The following is a 20,858-nucleotide window of genomic DNA, read 5'->3' as shown; positions in this document are numbered from 1 at the left end:
TTGGCGTTAATATGTACACATTACTATATATAAAATAGATAAACAACAAGGACCTACTGTATAGCACGGGGTGGGGGAAAGGCACACATAGTAAAAGGGTTAATGGGATTTATCTGATTTTTTTTAATTATATTTGGTTAAAGTAATAGTATCATTATATATATTTATATATCATTAAACAGTATCACTAATAGTATTAATAGTATCATGATATATATATATATATATATATATGCTAGTCCAGTCACAGTGAATGTTAAGACTTTGGCTGAAAATTCTGGGGCAGAGACACATTCTTTCCAGCAGGACATGAACAAGGAATCCAAACAGCACAGGAGATGCTGGCAGTCACACTGGGACCACAAGGAGCAAGAAAAAACACTTTGGAGAACAAAGTAGAGAAACAGAAACTAGGTCCTTGGTGTCATCACTTGATTCTGGACGAAGCCTTACCCCGCCTACAATATTTATTTACCTGAGCCCTTTATTGTGTAGGCCAATTTCAGTTGGGTGTTTTGTTACCTGTCACCAGTCTCCTAACACACAGAGTGGATCTGAGAGGGACCAAAAGCTCTGGGTGGCAGCCGGGGTCCCCAGGGAAGCCCACTCGGAGACAGACTGTAGGGTGCAGGACATTTACTAATGATTGCCCCTGGGGTCGACGGAGGAAGGAGGAGAAGCAAGCAGGCAGGGCCGGGCAGGCCCAGGGGCAGCTTCAGCCAACCCCACAGGGACTTCTGCAGCCAGAGTGGCCTCTGGGGTTTGCACGCCAAGCAGTCCTTGGAGGAGGGAAGGGGCCTGGCTTTGGAGAAGGTGGCTCTCCGCAGCTCAGGCACACCCAGAAGGGACTGACCACGGGAGGACACCTGCCAATGGCCCTCCGACCCTGTAACTGAAGCCACGAGCCCCTGTGTGAAGGGGGCCCAGGCGGCACACCTCTAAGTCCCCCACAGAAGAGTACGTGGCAGGGGATGGGGTCAGCTAGGCCCTGAGGATGAGTTTGTGCTCACGTCCACACACAGTGTGGGTAAAGGCCATGAAGCTGTGGAAAGACAGGCAGACAGCTGGACTGGAAGAGAGATGGCCAGCAGCAATGAAGGCCCAGCAAGTTCCCAGGGGGATCAAACCCAAGGAATCTCCCCACCATCCCAGCACCAGCCTCAATGGGTCTGGGCACCAATCAGAAGGGAAAGCTGGGCCCCACTGCACCAGGGATGGGGGCGGCTGGGGACTCAGGAGACTCAGGCAGGGGGGTCACTCCAGCGTTTCCCGAGAAGTGTGGAGCCCCAGATGCCATCAGCACAGTTGCCCACCCCTGATCTTAAGACAAAGTCCATTCCTACCTCTGCTTCTCAAGGCCTCGCTGGGAACCCCCCAAGCACTGGCAGAGAACAAATGCAAATCAAGGTTTATTGGTAAATAGGACTTGACTAGGAATTCCTACCTCGCCCAAGTAGCAGCACCAACCAGAAAGGAGGGAGGGAGGGAGGGAAGGAGGAACTGCAGATCAGGAGCTGAATGGGGGCGTGGTCTTGGAAGGAGAGAACTCAAGACTCCAGGTTGGGGAAGAAACCGGGGGAAAGGGTGGCCCAAGGCCCCAGCATCTAGAAGGGCAGCGGCTCTTCCACAGGGATGTTGAGGATAACGTCCATGTCCGGGGTGCACCTGGTGGCAAAGAGCAAAGAGGGGTGTGAGAGGCCAAGCAGGGGAGCCCTGCTTTTTAGAACATTGGTGCTGGGAGGGAGGGGTACAGCTCAGGGGTGGAGCGCATGCTTGGCGTGCACCAGGTCCTGGGTTCAATCCCCAGTGCCTCTGTTAAGGGAAAAAAAAAAGTAGAACATATACTCAACTGGGGAGCCCCATTCCAAAGCAGAACCTGTGACCATGCAGCGCCAACACACACACACACCAAAATGAAAAAGGAATTGGTTCAGCAGGACCCGTGTTCCCCGACAGAGGTCTGAGGTCAAGAGGGAGCAGGAAGTCAGCTCTGAAATACGAGGGGCCCCTCAGGACAAGCACTCTCTGGAGTCAGAATCACAGCTCCTCCTCTCTGAGCCTCCCTCCTCCCACTGGCACCTATGTAACAAGCATTCACTATGTGACAGACCCCAAGCCAGCCTCTGTGTCCTCATCTGTCAAATGGGGGAGTAATTTCAACCTCTGTCCTCAATAAAAGGATTAAAGGAGATGGTGCTGGCAGGTAACATGGACTCAGTAAATGACAGGTGTTAGTCTGTCCATCAAAGTAGCAAGAGCAATGGGTCCCCATCTGCGCTATTTTCCCATCTCAGTGATCAGCATGAACATTTATGAGGCTCCAGGACATCCTCTCTCTCCTCTCTCTCTCTCTCAATCTTTTCATTTGGGGGAGAAATCATTTTTTTACTTTATTACTTTGGGGGGGTAATTAGGTTTATTTATATTTATTTATTTTAACAGAAGTACTGGGGATTGAACCCAGGACCTCATGCATGCTAAGCACGCACTCCACTCCTGAGCTAGATCCTCCCCCATCCCTTTCAGTCTTATTCCAAAGTGTTCAGAGCTCAGACAGGGACCCTGGCTGCCTACTTACCACACCCCTGAGACACCAGCCTCAAAATGCTATTCCTTCAGTTCCCCACTGAGCCCCCTTTGCCTAGTGAACTCCTACACATCTTCAGACCTCAATTCAGAAATGTCCCATTCTCAGGGACACCTTCTTTGATGGCACCTCACCATCCAGATATGCTCTCCCAGGGCCATATCCATCCCTCTCCCTCAGTGGCTCTGGGCTCAGCTGCGACGTGATATGTCTGTGGCTCGTTATCAGTTAATGTCTGGTCCCCTCCTTGGCTCCACAGTGGCAGAGCCAAGGGTCATTTGCACTCACAGTGCCTGACTCTGTAGGCACATCATAAATTACACAGTACTTTTTAAGGAAAAGAAGAGGAGAATGAAGAGGAGGAGGCAGCGGAGGAGGAAGGAAAGGAAGAAGAAGAGACAGACACAGAAGCTAAGAAGAAGAAAAACAATCTGCAAATGGCAGGCCATCTGGAGAGGCGCGGCCTGGGGGGACCCCCAGCTCAGACCCGGAGAGCAGAGAACTGGTTCTGGAAGGAAGGAAGTTCTTCTTTGGGGCCCTGGATTCTGCCCCACAAAGAAAACATCTTTTTCACCTTGCAATGTGTCTTCCAGACTGTTCTTCCCTGGAGCCAACCACCCCACTCAACTCCATCTTCCTGAACAACCCAGGAGCTTAGGGGTGCACCCACCTGGTTGAAACATGGAATCTAGGAACTGGAAGGGTTCAGAGAGATTCCCTAACTCAGCCTTCTGGGCACAGATGGGACACCCGCAGCCCAGAGATGGAAAAGGGCACATCCGCCACACGGTCAGTGGCAGGGCTGAGGCACAATCCCAGGTCTCCTGCCTCCCTGCACAGGGTGCTGCCTTCCCTGAGAACAACGAGCTTCTTCAAGCCCAGAGCCTGGCTGGTTTAAGAGGCAGCTGCAAAAGGATCACGTACTTGGCTCTCCGAAGCAGAACGTCCGCAAATACGATCTCTCGGGGTTCCCAAATCTGAGCCTGGAGCTGTTCCATCTCGGCCCGTAAGATGGGTATTTCCTTCTCAAACTGGTCCATAAACTGAGGAGAGCAGGGGAGGGTGAGAAGTCCCCAGCCAAAGGGAGAAAAGTGCAAATTAGATGAGCAATAAAGACGTCGAAGGAAATGTCCTGGGCTTTGGCACTGGGACTCCTGGACTCCAGGGACGGGCCCCTCTGTGCAAGACAAGGCCGGCTCATGATTACTGACTATGTTCGATGGTGCTGGAAAGGGTGAGGGGACCGTGGAGCACAGAGACAGGTTGTAAAGGGGTGGCAGTGCTTCCTAATGAGAATGAATGGGGCTGGTGGAGATGACAGAGGCCATTCACCCAGAAGACAGATGAAGGTGCAAGACAATGAAAATGATGGCGAGAGGGTGGTGATGGCGGAGTTTGCTAGCACTGGTCATGAGTGATGGTCAATGAAAAGAATTCAGAGGTGAAAACAGGGGATGCGGTGACAGTAGTGATGGTCGTGTGAGTGATGCTTGGTGATGTTGCTGATGGGTCATGACCAGTGGTGGTGGTGAATGAGCCAAGGCCTAGGCCAGCACTAATCCCCCTCTCAGATGAATGACAAGGGACATTAATGGCACTGCCAAGATGGAAGGCTAACACCAGAGTTAGAGACCTCGTGGGTGCCAGATCAGAACCAGCCTGATCCAGGGGTCCTGGGGACCCCCCACCCTCCTGCTCTCTCCCAGAGGGGACCACCACCTTCATGCTCACTCACTTCTCTGAACTTGCCCATGCACTTCAGTATGGCCTGGCTGTTCCAAGTCTTGTACAGGAGAGCCTCCTGGTTAGCATGCTGGATTTTCTGTGGAGGAAGGAGAGGTCTGGCCCCCAGTCTCTACCATGCACTGGGTGCCAAGGTGAGGGTGTGGGGGGCCTGAAGGCAGAGGCCAAGGAAAAAAGCAGGGCTGGGAGCAGGACCGACCACAGTAGCTGGCTACCCACCACCACCAGAGACCTCAGCAGTTTTTTCTTCTTCTTCTGAATCTGGTTGGACATGGACGCCAAGACCATCCTGCACACCTCTCTCAGGTCCTCCAGCTCATCCTGGGGGTCAGCAAGGGAGTGTTGGGCACCAGCCCTGTCTCCCACATGATCGGGCGAGGCCAGGCCAGGGGCCGACCTACCTGCTGGCTCTCCTTCATCTGCTGCAGCTGGTGCCCAAGGTCGGCAACCTGGACCGACTTGATGGGATACTCACGGTCCTTGTAAGTGCTCACGAAGCTCAGCTCCTCGTGGGTCTTCTCGATCTTGGCATTCAGCTGCTCCACCTGCTGCTCCAGGTCTGCAAGGTCAGGAGGGACAGAAGGCAGGTGCGTCCCTCAAGGACCACTCGAGGGAGACCCGAGAGGCAGAGCTCTCCTTGACCAACAGACTGGGGTCTGGGCTGAAGTGAGCTCACGCAAGGCTAGGAGGTGGTGAACAGTTAAGCTCTTTACCTTCGCAGAAGAGGCAACACTGGGTTGGAAAGAAAGTATCCCAGTGCAGGATCCCTAGACCAGCCCCAGCTCTGCCACTGACTCACCACATGACCCTCCCTCTCTGGGCCTCCGTCTCCTCATACAAATGCTCCCAAGTCAACAAGCCCAGGGAGATGGCGCGACACTGGCTCCTGAGACATGACCAGGGCAGGATTAAGACAAGTCTATCCTGCCGTCCTCCATGGAAGGGATCCCCAGTGTCTGAGGCAGCCTGACACACTGCCCCTCCCCTCAGGAGGCTTCTGGTCTGCTTGGGAGAAAGAGACCACAGGTTCAGCAGGTCTGAGGCCAGTGACCTGTCCCAGCCACTGACTCCCAGAGGGACCTTGGCAAGAAAGAGGTGGACTGGGGTTGGATTCTGGGTCCTAGCTGTCTAACCTTCCATGGACTACTTCACTTCCCTTAGCCTCAGTTTCTTCATCTGTAAAATGGGAGAAGGGTCCAAGTCTCACAGGTAGTTGTAATGATGGAGAGCAGGCCCATAGAGACAAGGCACAGAGGGCCTGCGAGTGCTAAGTGCTGGATAAGTAAGCCGGTAGCCCTGCACCTTCACAATTCCACCTGCCTCAGAAGGGAGGTGACGGGCCTGATGGTTCCCGAAAGGGAGGTGCCTCCAGAATGCCCAGCCACTGACCCCCCAACAGGACTAGGGGAGCATCAAGGTGCTGGCCCCAGGGATTCTTACTGTGTATTTTGGATTCCTCCTTCTCCTCCCACTCCTGAAGCTCACACTTCATCTGCTGCAGCTTCTTCTGGTTGGAGCACTCCAAGATGTTGATGATGGTCTGTGGGCGGGGGGTGGGGGGGTGGTCAGCTCACCCTGAGCCTCTGCTGGCATTGCCAGAGCATGGGCTGTCCGGGGACTCAGCACTTCCTCAGGGGAGTTCCCAAACCCAACCCCACTCCCAGGCCCAGGAACCTGACTAGAGGTCAGAAAGCCTTCATCTGCTGCCCCCCCTGCACCCCAAACTCTCCCGCTTCCTGCCACCCGCCTCAGCAGACGGCCCCACCATACACTCAAGCACCAGGCATTGGTCCCTCCTCCCTCTTCTCACCCAAAACGTGCCAAGTAGAACAGGTTTACTCCCCAAACAGCCCGCGCAGCCATGCCCCTCTCTCCACCCCCAGCGCCACTGTCTCATTCAAGTTCTCTTCACCTTCTGTCTGAAACAGCACAACGGCTTCTCCTAACTCGTCCTCCTCTGACCTCTTCCCCACATGGCAGTCAGAGTGCTCTTTCTTGAAAAAACAAACAGCCGGCCACATCCTTCCCCTATTTAAAGCCCTCCAAGGGCCCCCCTCTGCCCTGTAAATGAGGTCCAAATTACTTACCCTGGCTGACAAGGAGCCCCCCGACCCAGCCCGGGCTGACCTCCCCTCTCTCTGACCCCTTCCTCACACCTGACTGTCCAGCCACACGAAGCGCCATGTGGCTCCTTGAGCCAGCCATGTGCCTCTCCCCTCAGGCCTCGTGGACCCCCAGCCTCTGCCTGGGACCAGCGCTGCTCTCCACCAGTCAACACTGACTTCTGCAAGTTTCAACTCAATCATCACTTCCTGATCCTCCATGTCTGTGTTACAAGGCCTCTCCTACCTCCCCAGGTCCCCATCCCCATCACAGTCCACACAAAAGGCTTTCTAACTGCCTGTCACCCCACTTGAATGAAAGCTTGATGTGGACCAGGTGTCTCACTGGGTCCTGTTTCCCAAGGGCCCACAAGAATCAATCCAGATGAGCAAGACATAAAACGATGGAGGAATATCAGACAATAACTTTGTCGAGGTTTGGAGAACATGTTTGGTCTCTGTTATAGATAGAATTGTGTCCCTCCCCAAATTCATGTGTTAAAGGGCCAATCCCTTCCCCCACAGTCCTGTATTTGGAGAGAGGACCTTTAGAGAGGTAATTACGTCAAAAGGGTGGGGCTCTACTCCGGAAACTAGTGTCCTTCTAAGAAGAGGATGAGGCACCCAGGGCTCTTGCTCTCTCTCGCCCTCTCCCCCCCAACACACACACACATACAGAGGAAAGGCCAGGTGGGGACAGAGCAGTAAGGAAGCCATCTGCACCCCAAGGAAGGACACCAGACACCAACCCCGCCAGCACCTCAACCTTGGACTTCCAGCCTCCAGAACTGTGAAAAAATAAGCTTCTATCATTTAAGCCACCCGGTCTGTGGCATTTTGTTGCGGCAGCCCAAGCAAACCAATGAAGACCCCAAGATGTCGGAATTTCTCTTCGTCTCAGAGGCTCCAGGTAAATTCAACTCCTCTCCCCGCCAGGCAGACTGCAGTCAGAGGGTAACTGCTTCTCCATTAAACCATTTTCTCTGACTCTTCTCCAGCCAGAATCCCTGATCCCCTGTGAACTTTCAGCCCTCCCATGGAAGTCTCACCAACCTCTCCCAGAGAAGGCTGTGGATACTGGGCTCTCTGCAAATCACTCTTACCCACAGGCCACGAGCGCCACCACTGGGTGAGGGTGATAATCCTAGCATTGTGGAAGGAGCACAGATCCGGGTGTCAGACTGCCTTGGTTCTGATAACAATCATGCCCACCCCACACGGCTGTTGTAAGGGTTGTGTGAATACACACATAGTATTACTCCGTGTTAGTATCTGCTAACGGTGCTGGTGGTAGCAGCTAATTTCTCTTACACCCCTACTGTGTGCCAAGTACAATGCCTCTTTGGAGTGGGTGCTACTGTGCCCCACTTTACAGAGCTCAGAGGTTAACTCAAAGTCTTCCAGCTAATAAGTGTTGGTTGGGATGAGCTCCCCACCCCCCCGCATCCCAGTCTGATTCCAAAGCCCAGGTAGGTTGGGGCGGGGGTTGGGGGCAAGGTGTTAAGATTTATGTTCCAGATGGAGGAAGCAGGAAGCAGCTTATGCTACAGGCCGGGAGAGGCGGGGAGAAGGCAGGAGAGGGCGCCCGAGCGCTCAGGAGGGCGGCGGCGCAGAGGGCAGAGGCGGGGCTGCCGGGCCACGATGGAGGGTCTCACCGAGAAGACGTCCTGCTGCTGCAGCATCACCCGCACTTTCATGGCCGAGCTCTCCTCCATGTCCTGGATGGCCTTCATCAGCTCCACAGTGAGCTTGGAGAGGAAGTCTTCGTGGTTGCAGAGCTCCTGGTGTGAGATTCGCCGGTTCCTGAGCATCGTCTGCGGGCAGAAGGACAGAGAAGGGAGGCTGTGCTGCGCGGGGCCGGCGGGAGCCTCCCGGAGCCTAGGGACCAGTTCCCTCCCGACGGACATCCGCCGCCTTGTGGCCTCAACTAGTAAATGCCACCCAAGTTGGGCGGCGGTTCCCCATTGTCTGCAGGTCAGAGCACCTTTAACTATTTCATCCATTCTGAAACGCCAATTTCCCCATAATTTTACATCTCTACAATGGGGATATGTCTTACAGTTGGTGGTGTGTCACAATGTAATCGATAAATATTTCATTAGCGGGTAATTAAGATAAAGGTGTGCCTTATTGTCTATGGCTTCTTATAATCAATGAAATATAGCAGTGGTAACAGTTATAGAAAATGCCCAAGTGGGAAAAGAAGGTGGCCCAGGAGATGAGCCATGTCTGGAGAAGAAGCAGGAGAGGCAGAATGGATGATAATCACTACCATTTCTCATCAGGCAGCTGAGCTGAGGGAGGACTTGCATTTCATACAACACCGCTGGGGATAAGCATCTAAGGGATTAAGTGACTTGCCCAAGGTCACCCCCAGCAGGTACACATAACCTACAATAACAGTAACAATGGTTGAGAGTGTGGCCTCACTCAGCCCATGGCACACAGTATCAGTTCACCCTCCAACAACCCTTTGCTTACAAACTCTATTGTACTAACAAGGGGAAGTTCAGCTAGGTTAGATGACTGCCCTAAAGTCACACAGCCAGAAAGCAGTGGCACTGAAATTCAAAAGGCAGACTGCTGACTCCCACTGCCTGTCTTTCTGCTACACTAAGACAAGGAATTGAGTGGGCCTAAGGCTATAAGGCGTGGCCGGACCTCACCATGATCAAGACTTGGACTTTAGGCCTCTACACACCTTGCTTCAAATCCCAGCTCTGCCACTTACCAGCTAGCTAAGGGAACCTGGGCAAGTTAGTTCACCTCCCAGAACCCCATTATCCTCATTCTGTAGGTTAGGAAACCAAAACCCACTTCAGAGAGCTGCCATAAAAAATAAATGAGGTTAGGTTCACGATTAAGCCGCTTAGTGGCAGTGCCTCGCACACCCGGCACACATGCAGTCACCTGTCACCATTCTTCTTTATTCCTTCCGTTCTTCCTCACTTGTCTGTCCTTTGCTAGAAACTACCCCTTTCTAGCCCTCAGCTCCCATATTCCTCACACAATAAAGAGAGTAAGAGGATGAACGCACAGAGGACTTATGAGCTGGAAACTGTGCTAAGCACTTAGCGCGCGCTCCCTCATTTGGAGCTACCATTAGCCCCACTTTAGAGAGGCAGAACTTGAGGGTCAGAGAGATTTGGGACCTTTCCAAGGTCACACATAGCACGGCTGTTGTCCTGGAAGTCTGGGCTCCTGGCCACTCCACTATCTTGCCTTCACATCTCCAGACCAAAACATCTCCAAATATGGCCCACTGGGAACAGAAGCATCTTGTGAAAAACACCAGTCTCCAAGCCTTGGGCCCAATGAGCCCTACTCCCAGGTGATTCTGATAAAGTGTAGACCTCGGCTGGAGAAATGGCTCTTCCCTGACTCCTAGAATCTAGTGTAGAAGCCTGCTTTGTGTCCCCCCCAACCCTTACCCCAATTTGTAATTACAGAATTACAGTTTGAAATTATCTCCCCCTTTCCCAATTTCTTTTTCTCCTAGGACTTATCACCACCCAACATAACCTATTTTCTTATTACCTTGTTTCTTATCTGTCCCCGAACTCGAATTTCACAGCCAGGAGGGCTCTGAAATTCTCTGGGCTTTGGCTGTTTGGTCACAGCTGCATCTCCAGCACACAGGACAATGCCTGGAGCTCCGTAAGTATGGGCTGTATAAACTGCTGGGTAACTATTCTTTGGAGTTTTTAAAATTCATTGGTTATGTGTCTTCCCACTAAAGTATAAGCTCCATCACAGCACAGATTCTGAATGCCGTGTTCATGGCCGTGTCCCCAGCATCGAGCACAGTGCCTTGGACGTCATGGGTACGCTCTCAGGAGTTGTTGATCGACTAAATAACTGACCTGAGGCTAAGGGGCAGAGTCAGGATTCTACTCCATCTCCAAGAGGACAAACCAGCTGGGTAGTTTCTACTTCCTTGCTCTGTCTCCCCCTCATTCCCGCAGTCCAGTCTGGCCTGAGCAGCAACCAAGACTCCTGTGAAAACCTAAGTCAGATCACAGCCCTGCTCTACTCAGAACCCTCCAGGGTCTTCCTGCCTTACTCAGTATAAAAACACAAAGCCACATCATGGACTACAGGGCTGTATACAAGCTAACCCTTTCCCGCCACAACCCACTATCTTTCCTCCTCATCACCAGCTCCACCACACTGACTTTGCCAACCTCAGGGCCTTTGCATTTCCAGTTCCTCTACCTATACCACTCCTCCCTCAGATGTCCCCACCTTAGTGGCCTCCTTTGATCACTCTCCTAAAAGTCATAGTTACTCCCTCCTCTGTGCCTCCCTAGTTCCCTAACCTTAACCCTTCTACTTCTTCATAGCTCTTATCCTCACTACACATATTATATTTTTATTCGCCTTGTTTATTGTCTGTCCCCCCCAACAGAATGTGAGCTCCCCAAGGTCACAGGTCACATTGCAGGTGAATCCTCACACTCAGAACAGGGCCTGGCACATAGTAGGTGCTCAATAAATATTTGTTGACTCAGCAAATGAATGATTACAAGAGACAGTGTTAGGAACTGGTAAGGAGCACAGGTTTTAGAGTCAATTGTCCCAGTTCACACTGTGTATCAAACAAAAACACATCAACCTGGCTAAAGTCAGGATAAAAATAACATTGGAAATTTGAGTTACTCCTTTAAGAAGGCTGAGCTGCCTCTAAACCATTTTTGAAAAATTGAAGCTTAACGGGAAAAAAGGTTTCAAAGCAAATACATTTTTTCCTAGTTCTTTATATAGTAATCATTGTTCATTGAGCTATTAAAAACTTGCTTGGGGGGAGGGTATAGCTCAGTGGTAGAGTTTGTACCTAGCAACAAGGTCCTGGGTTCAATCCCCAGTACCTCCATTAAAAATAAATAAGTACATAAATAAAAGACAAATTACCTCCCCCCAAAAAAAAATTTAAAAAAACTTTCTTGCAGAAGAATTCTTCTATAGAATATATGTATATATATATATGTATGACAAACATGCTGTACACCAGGAATTGACACAATAGTGTAAGCTGACTATACTACAATAAATTTTTTAAAAAGTATTCTTCTATAGTATTTTGTAGTATTTATTGTTTTTATTATTTTACTTTCTGCTATGGACATTAAAGACCCCTCTTCTTTTCAAATACTTCCAAACAATGTTCAGAAGCCATTAAAAACAATGAATGGTGAGAAAAATCAATTATCAAAAGTTCTGTCAGTCACTGTCACAAATTGAACAGGAAGCTCCTAAGCCTTGCTTCAAGGTGCACTGTATTCCATAAAAGGTTAATTTCCTGGAAATTTTTTAAATGAACAAGCCACCAGGACTGTGCTCCTCATACAGTACGATCAGAAGTGATTCTGATCGTTTTCCTGAGTCTTAAACACAACAGCCAACACTTCGGTTAACTGGCTGTGACTCCTGGTACTGCATTTTCTAGCTGTGTGATCTGGTGCAAGTCATTTAGCTCCCTGCACCTTGGTTTCCCCATCTGTAAAATAGGGATGATGCATGCCCATGGAGTTGCTGTGAGGAAAAAAAGAGTCAAGTCAGGGGGAGGAGTATAGCTCAGTGGCAGAGTTCAATCCCCAGTACCTCCATTTAAAAATAATAATAATTTTAAAAAAAAGAGTCAAGTCGGGCACCCATGAGCAACTCAGTGCATGTTTGTTATCACATTTCCCCCCCCTCCCAGCTGCCTGCTGCCAGGCCCTGTTGCCTGTGGGAGGATGTTCCCCATACTCTAATTAGCTGGATTTTGGTCTGTGTCTTCCCAGGGTCCAACTTCCCTCTGCACGGTCCTAGTGGAGTCCTCAGCTGGCTTGTCATCCACAAGGTGGGCTTGGACTGCAAGCCTAGGGCATGGGAAAGGGCAGAGAGAGAGTGAGGGTAGAGCAGGTCTGGGATTAGGTCCCAGGAAATGCACCAGCCATGACAGATAGCCCGGCCCCAGCCCCATCCACTCCCAGCCTTATAATGCATGACAGTCAGACAGAGGATGAAACTCACATCCATCCATAAGCTCCCCAGCCCCACTGTGGGCCTGGTTAAGGGATGGAGAAGCCACGGGACTTTCATGTACCACAGTGTCTGTGGGTATGAACAGAGGGGAGGAGAGGGGTACAACAGACACCCCCAGTCTCTCCCACCAAGCTGGCCGGTGGCAAGGTCAGAAGGTGCAGGGGTTAAGAGCAATAACTAATGAGCCAGAAAGCCTGGGTTTGAATCTGGGTTCTGCAGTCTCCTAGCTATGCGGCCTTGGGCAGATCACATGACCTTCTGTCCCTCAGCTTCTCCGTCTGTATAGGAATAATCATCATGCCTACTTCAGAGGGTGGTCGTGAAGATTAAATAAGAAGTTACTACACTTTAAGTGTTTGGAATAGTGCCTAACACATATCCAGTGCTAAATATAAATTACTATTGTCACTGTTACTACTAATGACCTGAGAACTGGGATCAGGACCACAGCATCAGATAAAGGCCCAGGAGCCATGCAACATGCCAACTCGCTGTCCCTGAAATATGTGTAAAAGCTGTGGTCCTGCCAGATACGAAGTATACAAAGATAATTCAGATCAGAATAAGGCATTTGGAGGGCACATTCTTAGAATCCCTGCTTCTCTCGGCATGCCCGGCACCAGCATGAGATAAATCCCCCAAAGCATCACAAGGGCTGCCACTGCCTTCTCAGCCCCCACCAAAATCCCTGTTGGAGGTGCAAGCCAGTTCATTTCTGAAAAATATTATTTCCTTTATAGATCAATTCCCTTAACCCTGGAAAATTTTTGTATTATGAATTGAAGTGATGAAGTAAATTTAAATAATTTTGTATTAAAATTATGAATTGTCTGTACATATCTGGCATTGAATGGTATTGCTTGAGAGATGGAGTGACTAATAGACTAATTTGTGGGAGAAGGGTATAGCTCAGTGGCAGGGTGCGTACCCAGCATGCACAAGGTCCTGGGTTCAATCCCCAGTACTTCCATTAAAAATGAATAAATAAATAAACCTTATTACCCCCCCCAAAAATAGATTAATTTTACAATTCTAATTTAAAATGTGTCAGTGAGATTTTGATTTAGATTTGTTTGAAGCTGGAAGGTTTAAACACCCTTATTAAATGTGTATAAATTACCAAAACTTTTAAGAGAACAAAAGAGTACCCATATTTAGATGTTTATTTATTAGATGTACAAAGAATTACTTAAATGCCAGGTTTTGTTAATTAGAACAAGTGAAATATGTGAAAATGAAAATGAATATATTAAATTTTTAAACGTGGCTTAAACAATTTAGGGGAATTTAATTAACCACGTTCCAAAACCCTCTTTACAAGTGTTTATAAAATTATAAGATTTGTAAATGGAACTTAAATACTTAGGAAGATTTGTAGCTTTAATAATGAGTATTTCTTTTCATTAGTGGTGGTAGCCCTGGTTTATCTTTTTTTTTAATTAAACTTTTTATTTTGAGATAAGTTCAGAAATAATACAGATAAGTTTCAAGAAATAATACAGAAAAATCCTATGTTCCCTTAATTCAGTTTCTCCCAATGGTGGCATCTTGGAAAACGAAGTACAATACCACAACCAGGACACTGACGTTAAGATGGGCAAGATAGAGGACATCTCCACAACCACAAGGATCGCTTCTGTTGTCTTTTATTGTCACTCCCTCCCCCTACCATCCTCCCCCAACCTCTGTCCCTAATCCCTGATAATCACTAATTCTCCATTCTACAATTCCATCATTTCCAGAATGGTATGCAAATGGAATCATACAGTATGTAACTTCTGAGATTGACTTTTTTCACTCAGCATCTCTGGAGATTCATCCAAGTCATTGAATATATCGAAAGTTATTTCCTTTTTATCGCTGAAAGGAATTGCACAGGATGGAATGGATGTACCATTGTCTGTTTAACTCACTCACCTGTTAAAGGACATATGGCTTGTTTCCAGTTTGGGGGTATGATGAACAAGGCTGCTATGAAACATTCATGCACTGGTTCTGAAGTGACCGTAAGTTTTCACTTCTCTGGAATAAATGCCCAAGAGTGCAACTGTTGGATTGTTATAGGAAATGTGTGTTTAGTTTCATTAGAAATGGTCATATTCTTTTCCAGCGGGGCTACACCATTTCACATTCCCCTAAGCAGTGTACGCAGGACCCAGTTTCTCCTCTTCACCAACATTTGGTGTTATTACTATTTTCCATTTTAGCCATTCTGATGGGTGTGCAGTGACACTCATTGTGGTTTAACTTGCATCACCCTAATGGATAAGGATGTTGAACACCTTCTCACGTGCTTATTTAGCACCTGTACGTCTTCTTCAGTCAAGTGTCTCTTTGTGTCTTTTGCCCATTTTCTAAGTGAATTGTTTTTCTGTTGAGTTTTGAGGGTTCCCAGTATGTTCTACAAAGCAGTCCTTTATCAGATATGGTTTGCAAATATTTTCTCCATGTCTGTAGCTTGCCCTTTCATACTTTTAACAGTCTTTCGCAGAACGAAAGTCTTAAATTTTGATGAAGTCCAAGTTATCCATTTATTTCATTTTTCTTTTACAGATCCAGCTGCTGGTGTGAACTCTTCATCTGGCCACCAGTCCCAAAGATTTTTCTCACCTATGTTTTTTCTGTAAGTTTTACTGTTTTACATTTGATTTTGATTTCAGTTTAAATCCACATTTTGAGTCAATTTTTGTGTAAATTGTGTGACTTAAACTGACATTCTTTTTTTCACCTATGGATGTCCACTTGCTCCAGTACCACTTGTGGAAGAGGCTTTCTTTCCTCAACTCAATTGTTTCTGCACCTGTGTCAAAATCACCTGGGTAAGTTTGTGTGGCTCTATTTCTGGTTTCTCTGTTCTGTTCCATTGATCTATATGCCAATCCCTCTGCCAATACTATGCTGTCTTGATTACTATAACTATATGGTACACATTAGTATCAGGTAAGATGATTCTTCCCATGTTATTCTTCTTTTTAAGTTGTCATCTATTCTAGGGCCTTGCTTTTCTATATGAATTTTAGAATAAACCTGTCCATGTCTACAAAAAGCCTTGCGGGGATTTTGATAGGAGTTGCATTAAAAACATGGATCAATTTGAGAACTGACACCTTTACTATGTTGAGTCTTTCAATCCATGAACATATAGTACAGTTTCTCCATGGATTTAGGTCTTCTTTGATTTCTTATATCAGCATTATATAAATTTCAGTGTACAGATCCTGTACATGTTTTTTAAAGTTAATGCCTAAATATTTCATTTTCTTTGAAGTGACTGTAAATGTGTTTTTAATTTTGGTTTCCACATATTTATTGTTAGCATATAGAAATGTGATTGATTTTTGTGTGTTGTGCTTGTATCCATTAACCTTGATAAACTCACTTATTACTTCTACTTTCTTTTAGATTTAGTAGATTCCTTAAGCTTTTCTACAGAGACAGTCATGTCATCTGTGAGAAAGATTACCTCCTCCCCACAAGATCCACAAAAGTACTTTGACATAAATGAGAAATAAGCTTCTGTATTAATACTTGAAATCTGGGATTGTTTGCTGTAGTAGTTGGCCTACCCTGATATAAATGTTGCCACCAAGGGCCAAGAGCATCCACTCTATCCTGTCCCCAACTCCCACTCCAGCGCCCAAGTGCCTCTGCCCACCTGGCTGGACGGTTGGCAAAGTCTTCATTTTGCTTTTCTTAGTGTCAACCGTTTGTAGGATTGGAGGCAGAGTAGATGGCTTGGATTTCTGCTTGGACCGCTGCCGTGGAACATAATCCTACCAGACATAACACAATCAGTCACACAGCCTGGTGGGTTCAGATCCCAGCTTCACCCCTTATAGATATCTGCAACCTTGACTAGGTGGTTTTATCTCTCTGAGCCTCAATTTTCTCATCTGTAAACTGGACCTAATTATAAAACCTACCTCCATAGGTTAGTATGAAAATTCCAAGAGACGACATTTGTGAAGTATGTGGTAAGTGCTCCATAAATGTTAGCTATCACTTTTTTATCAGCCAGCCAGAATTTACAAAGCACATCCAGGCTAGGAGGTACAAAGAACTGTGAGAAACAGGAGGCATGGAAAAGACCCAATAGGAAAGCAGAATAGCAATCAGAGATAAATAAGAGAGCAACAGAATATACCCTTACATCCTGATAAGGTGGTGAGAAAAGTGAGGTCAGAGGCACACTCCGGGTCCCACAGCAAATGTGTGACAGAGCCTGGCCTGGAATTCAGGTCTCTGGATTCTATCGCCCGGGACAGTCACGCCGTGGGGGTTGAGGGCAGGCGGACTGCAAGCCCAAGGTCAGCGAGCCCCCCACACCTGCCCTAGCCCTCCTGGACTTACCAGAACCTGGAACTGGTGGGCTGTGGAGTAAATCCCAGCGTGGCTCTGTCTGGAAAGAGTTGGAAAGAACTCCCATCATTCCCAGCCCATGGGGCTGCAAGCGGCAAACGTTTGCAGCGGAAACAGGCGATGGGTCTCGAATCCGAAAGCGCAGTTACTATGGACACAAGCCCACCCGGAGCGGAAGAACGCGAGGAAAAAGCAGTCTAGAGAGAAATGGGCAGGGAGAGGGCGGGGCCAAGACCGCGGGAGGCCACCTGGCGAGGACCAGCCGGGGCAAGGTTGGGGACACGCATGCGCACGCCAACAGCCCGCGCTACTCCTTTCACCTACTTTGGGAAGACGCGCGCCATTGAGGAAAATGGAAGAAGAGTCCTCAATCCTTGGGGCCTTGATCTTTGGGGATGCCTATTTATTCGGCTTCACCAACTTTCTTGTCTCAACGTGGGTCGCGCGGCAACCAGGGCCACTCAAACATTGCAGGGAGACCTGACGCTCCCTCTCCCGTCTCCGTCTCCAAGGAAACGGACGCAGACTACTGAGCGCCTTGAGGGACTAACATCGCATGACAAAATGTAGCCGTCTCCGCGTTCTTTTCAACGCGGTTTCAAATTCCCTTCAGCTGGCCCCGCCTGTCATGCTGAAGAATTATGCCATATTTCTCCTGTCATCAAACCACCATCATTTCCTTCTCCATCGTTACTCTTGCCTGATAACGTTGCTTCCTATTTCACTAGGAAAATCGTGGAGCTCAGTAAACTCACAAGTTCACATCACTTCATTTACCCACCTACACACCTCCCTCCTGTAACTATGTATAAACTACCTACTGACACCGAGTCCTACAGTTGTGGACTGAATCCTGTCCTCTCGCATATTCTCTAAAATATCCCCCCAACAATTCTCCCCACTTCTCCATCATCCTCTCCTCTGTATTATCCTCAACGCTTTAGCAACATATTTTAATTTGTTCTGTTTTTTTAAAGTGACCAGTTCCCATCCAGCTACCCTCTCATTTCTATTTCACTTCACAGCAAAACTTCTAGAAAGGTTTGTTTCCCATTCCTTTCCACCTCTCCAACCAGGATTTCACTCTCCACCTCTCCACCTAAACTGCCCTTGTCAGGGCTGCCAGTGGCCTCCACTTTGCTAGACCCCGTGGTCACCTCTCAACGTTCATCTTTCTTGGTCCGCCTGCAGCATTTGACATAACAAATCACTCCCTTCTTGACACACTTTCTAAACGTGGTGTCCAGGAAACCACTCTCTTGGATTGCTTTCTACCTCCTTCGCTTTTCCTTTACTGGTTCCTCCTGGTCTCCCTTTATTCCTGGGTTGCCCTAGGACTGAGACCCAGCCCTCTCTGTGTCTCTATCCATACTTTATCAGTCCACTCATGCTCCCTTGCAGTCTTGTGACTTCAGATGCCACCTCTACCCAGGTGCCTCCCAGAGTCACATCTCCAGCCTTTCCACTGAATTCCAGCCACATACAACCAGCTGCCTACTCAACATCTCCACCTGGGCACCTAATAGGCAACTCTGACACTCGACCTTTCCCCAGAAACATTTTCTCCTAACTCATAATGGCAACTCTCTTCCTGGAGTGACCATTAACTCATCTTTTGACTCATGTCACATCCCACCTCCAAATCTGTCAGCAATACCTTCAAAGTATGTCTGGAATCAGACGACTTATCACTACCACCACCAGTACAAACATACACCCCACTTTCCTTTCACCCCTGGACTATAGTCCCTGCTGCCATCCTTGCCCCACTCCAGTTCTCTCTCCACACCCCACATTTGCCAGATAGAGCATAGATTTAAAAGTGCATTCCAGGGGGGAGGGTGTAGCTCAAGTGGTAGAGCGCTTATGCACAAGGTCCTAGGTTCAGTCCCCAGAATCTCCTCCAAAAATAAGTAGGTAAAGAAATAAACTTAATTGCCTCCCCTATCCCCCACAAAAAAAAGTGGTAATGTCTAGGTCTCCAAAACCTGCTTCTCCTTTCAAAGTCCATATCAAATCATACCTCCTCCACAGGCTCCTAACTAGCCTTTTAATGCTAGGGTCATAAGTGGGGAGACTTATTATTATAACATGGCAATGCTGTATAAATGCAATGCAAGTCTAATTAAAATCCCCAAAAGTGGTTTCCTGGAACTCAGCAGGCTGGTTCTAAAATTTATACGGAGGATCCAAATATAGCTGAGACAATCTTGAAGAAGAAGGAGAAGGAAGAATGTTTCCCATTAAAAAAAAGAAACCAGAGTTCAGACTTCTCTTTAAAAACAGGAAGATCTGGCCACAGTGGGAGCAGTAATCAGCTGGAGTTGACTAGTAACTGCCCCTTGAGATAAGTTCCCCCAGCACATTTCCTTATTTAAGGCACTTCCCTGACCCTTGTAGATATTTGATTGTGTGCTGGTTAGCTGAGGTGGAGAGTTAGGGTAAGAGGAATAAAAGAGATTATTTAAAACGCACAGGTTGTTTTGTTATGTAAATATCCTCCTCAATGAAAGAGTGGAATGTGTGAATCTGACCTTGTTTCTGGTTAACGATCTGAGTACTATCGATCTATCGTGGGCATGTGTGGTAGAGAAGTGATGGAGGAAAGCCCCTGAGGGGTTATGAAGTGAGGGAACTGGAAGGTTCAAGCAGCACAAGAATTGGAGATGCTGAGACCAAAACTGGAATTGGGGTAAAGGGAAACATCTTAAGAAGTCACAGGGACTCCCAAACTAAGTAGAACTGCAAAAGAAATAGGAAGGAATCCAACACAGGCAGAAAGGAAGAATAACCTTTTCTAGAAATCCATTGTGGACCAAGATCTTTGACACATGTTATCTCCTTGAATACCCACATTAGTCCTCTGCAAGTAGATTTTAATATCCCTTTGTTATGAATGAACAAATTGAGCTATGAAAACTGAGGTCATTGCCTCCCCCACCACCTGTTATCAAGCTGAGATCTGAAGCAGTCAGATTAAAACTAGGGTCTCCCTGACTCCACAATCCATCTTTTCTTTCACTAAAGCTCACTGGAGCACCCTGAAATCCACGCAGGAATGGTAAAGAAAGCAGGATGACAAAAGGTGATGTTAACCCCATCCCCTCAATCACCCAAGTTTTATCTGTCTTGCTGAAGCACCAGTTCAGACAGATGAGGGAGGAGCAGAGAGTCCAGTGCTAACTTTAGTTCGGGAACCTGTGTCTTTATGAGGTTTCCTGTAAAGTCTGATCAAAACAGTCCTTGATCCACAATGTCAGAAGCAAAGACGGAGAATAAATACAAGCCACCTACGCATAGGGCTGCCTATTAACTCCGCCACTTGGCCAAGTGATTTAAACCCTATCTCCAAGCCCCTGCTTCCCGTGAAATGGGTATAATTACAGCATTGTTTTGGAAGATTCCACGTTATAAAGCTTGCAACATGCTTAGAACCGTACTGGGCACATAGCGCTCAACAGAATTGTCATCATGAATATGATGGAGGTCTTGTTTAAAAATAACGCCATATGACTCACTTGGAAACTTGGAAACGTATCAAAAACTAAGGACTGATGGATAGAAGTGTAGTATGATAAAGTACAGTAAAATGTTAATGATAGAAAATTAAAAGTTAAAAAGTTAAAGGTAAAATATTCACTGCAAAATTCTTTCAACTTCCTGTATGTTTGAACATGCCCATAATCCAACGTTGTTAAAATAATGCATTGTGATCTGCTTTGGAAGGAGGGAAAGCCAGGTTTGTCTTTCTTTTTTTTAATTGAAAAACTACAAAAATGAAAACAAAATGGGCGAAATCTTCCTCAGTTCTGTCCCGCCTTCGGGCTGTGGGCCGTTAGTAAAGCTGCTTGAATGAAATCATCGAAGACCGCTTGCGAAATACCAAATCCTCGAGAGCGAGGCCCAAGGCTGCCAAACCCTCGCAAGGGACAGGGACCCGCTCCAAGCTCCCCGTCCAGCTTCGGTGCGTAGGTGTGGCTGGAGCGAGCACTGGCGGAAACGCAGCCGGGCCGTTGTCAGGGGGCTCCCGGCCGGCGCTG

The 20,858-nt window shown here is 47.8% G+C and overlaps 1 protein-coding gene across 8 annotated transcripts; it reads right to left on the bottom strand.

The window, feature by feature from the left end:
* Nucleotides 1–1,396: 1,396 nt before the first annotated feature.
* C19H20orf96 (chromosome 19 C20orf96 homolog) lies at nt 1,397–20,754 on the bottom strand. Of its 8 annotated transcripts, none has more exons than XM_074347082.1 (11): nt 17,143–20,754; nt 16,810–16,858; nt 16,115–16,232; nt 12,181–12,293; nt 8,088–8,246; nt 5,771–5,870; nt 4,732–4,889; nt 4,550–4,651; nt 4,323–4,409; nt 3,512–3,665; nt 1,397–1,665 (listed from the first exon to the last, which is right to left on the bottom strand). In XM_074347082.1, the coding sequence occupies exons 1-11, from the start codon at nt 17,160–17,162 to the stop codon at nt 1,508–1,510; spliced, it is 1,218 nt and encodes a 405-aa protein (XP_074203183.1). In that variant the 5' UTR covers nt 17,163–20,754; the 3' UTR covers nt 1,397–1,507. The 8 variants fall into 8 exon arrangements, with proteins under 8 accessions (XP_074203183.1, XP_010959212.1, XP_074203186.1 ...); XM_010960910.3 differs by having other exon boundaries at nt 3,512–3,630; XM_045521076.2 differs by lacking the exon at nt 1,397–1,665 and having other exon boundaries at nt 3,512–3,630; nt 4,563–4,651.
* Between the last annotated feature and the right edge of the window lie 104 nt (nt 20,755–20,858).

This window comes from Camelus bactrianus, chromosome 19 (assembly GCF_048773025.1).
Source record: "Camelus bactrianus isolate YW-2024 breed Bactrian camel chromosome 19, ASM4877302v1, whole genome shotgun sequence".
NCBI lineage: Eukaryota > Metazoa > Chordata > Mammalia > Artiodactyla > Camelidae > Camelus > Camelus bactrianus.
This window is presented reverse-complemented; position numbering and strand designations above follow the sequence as displayed.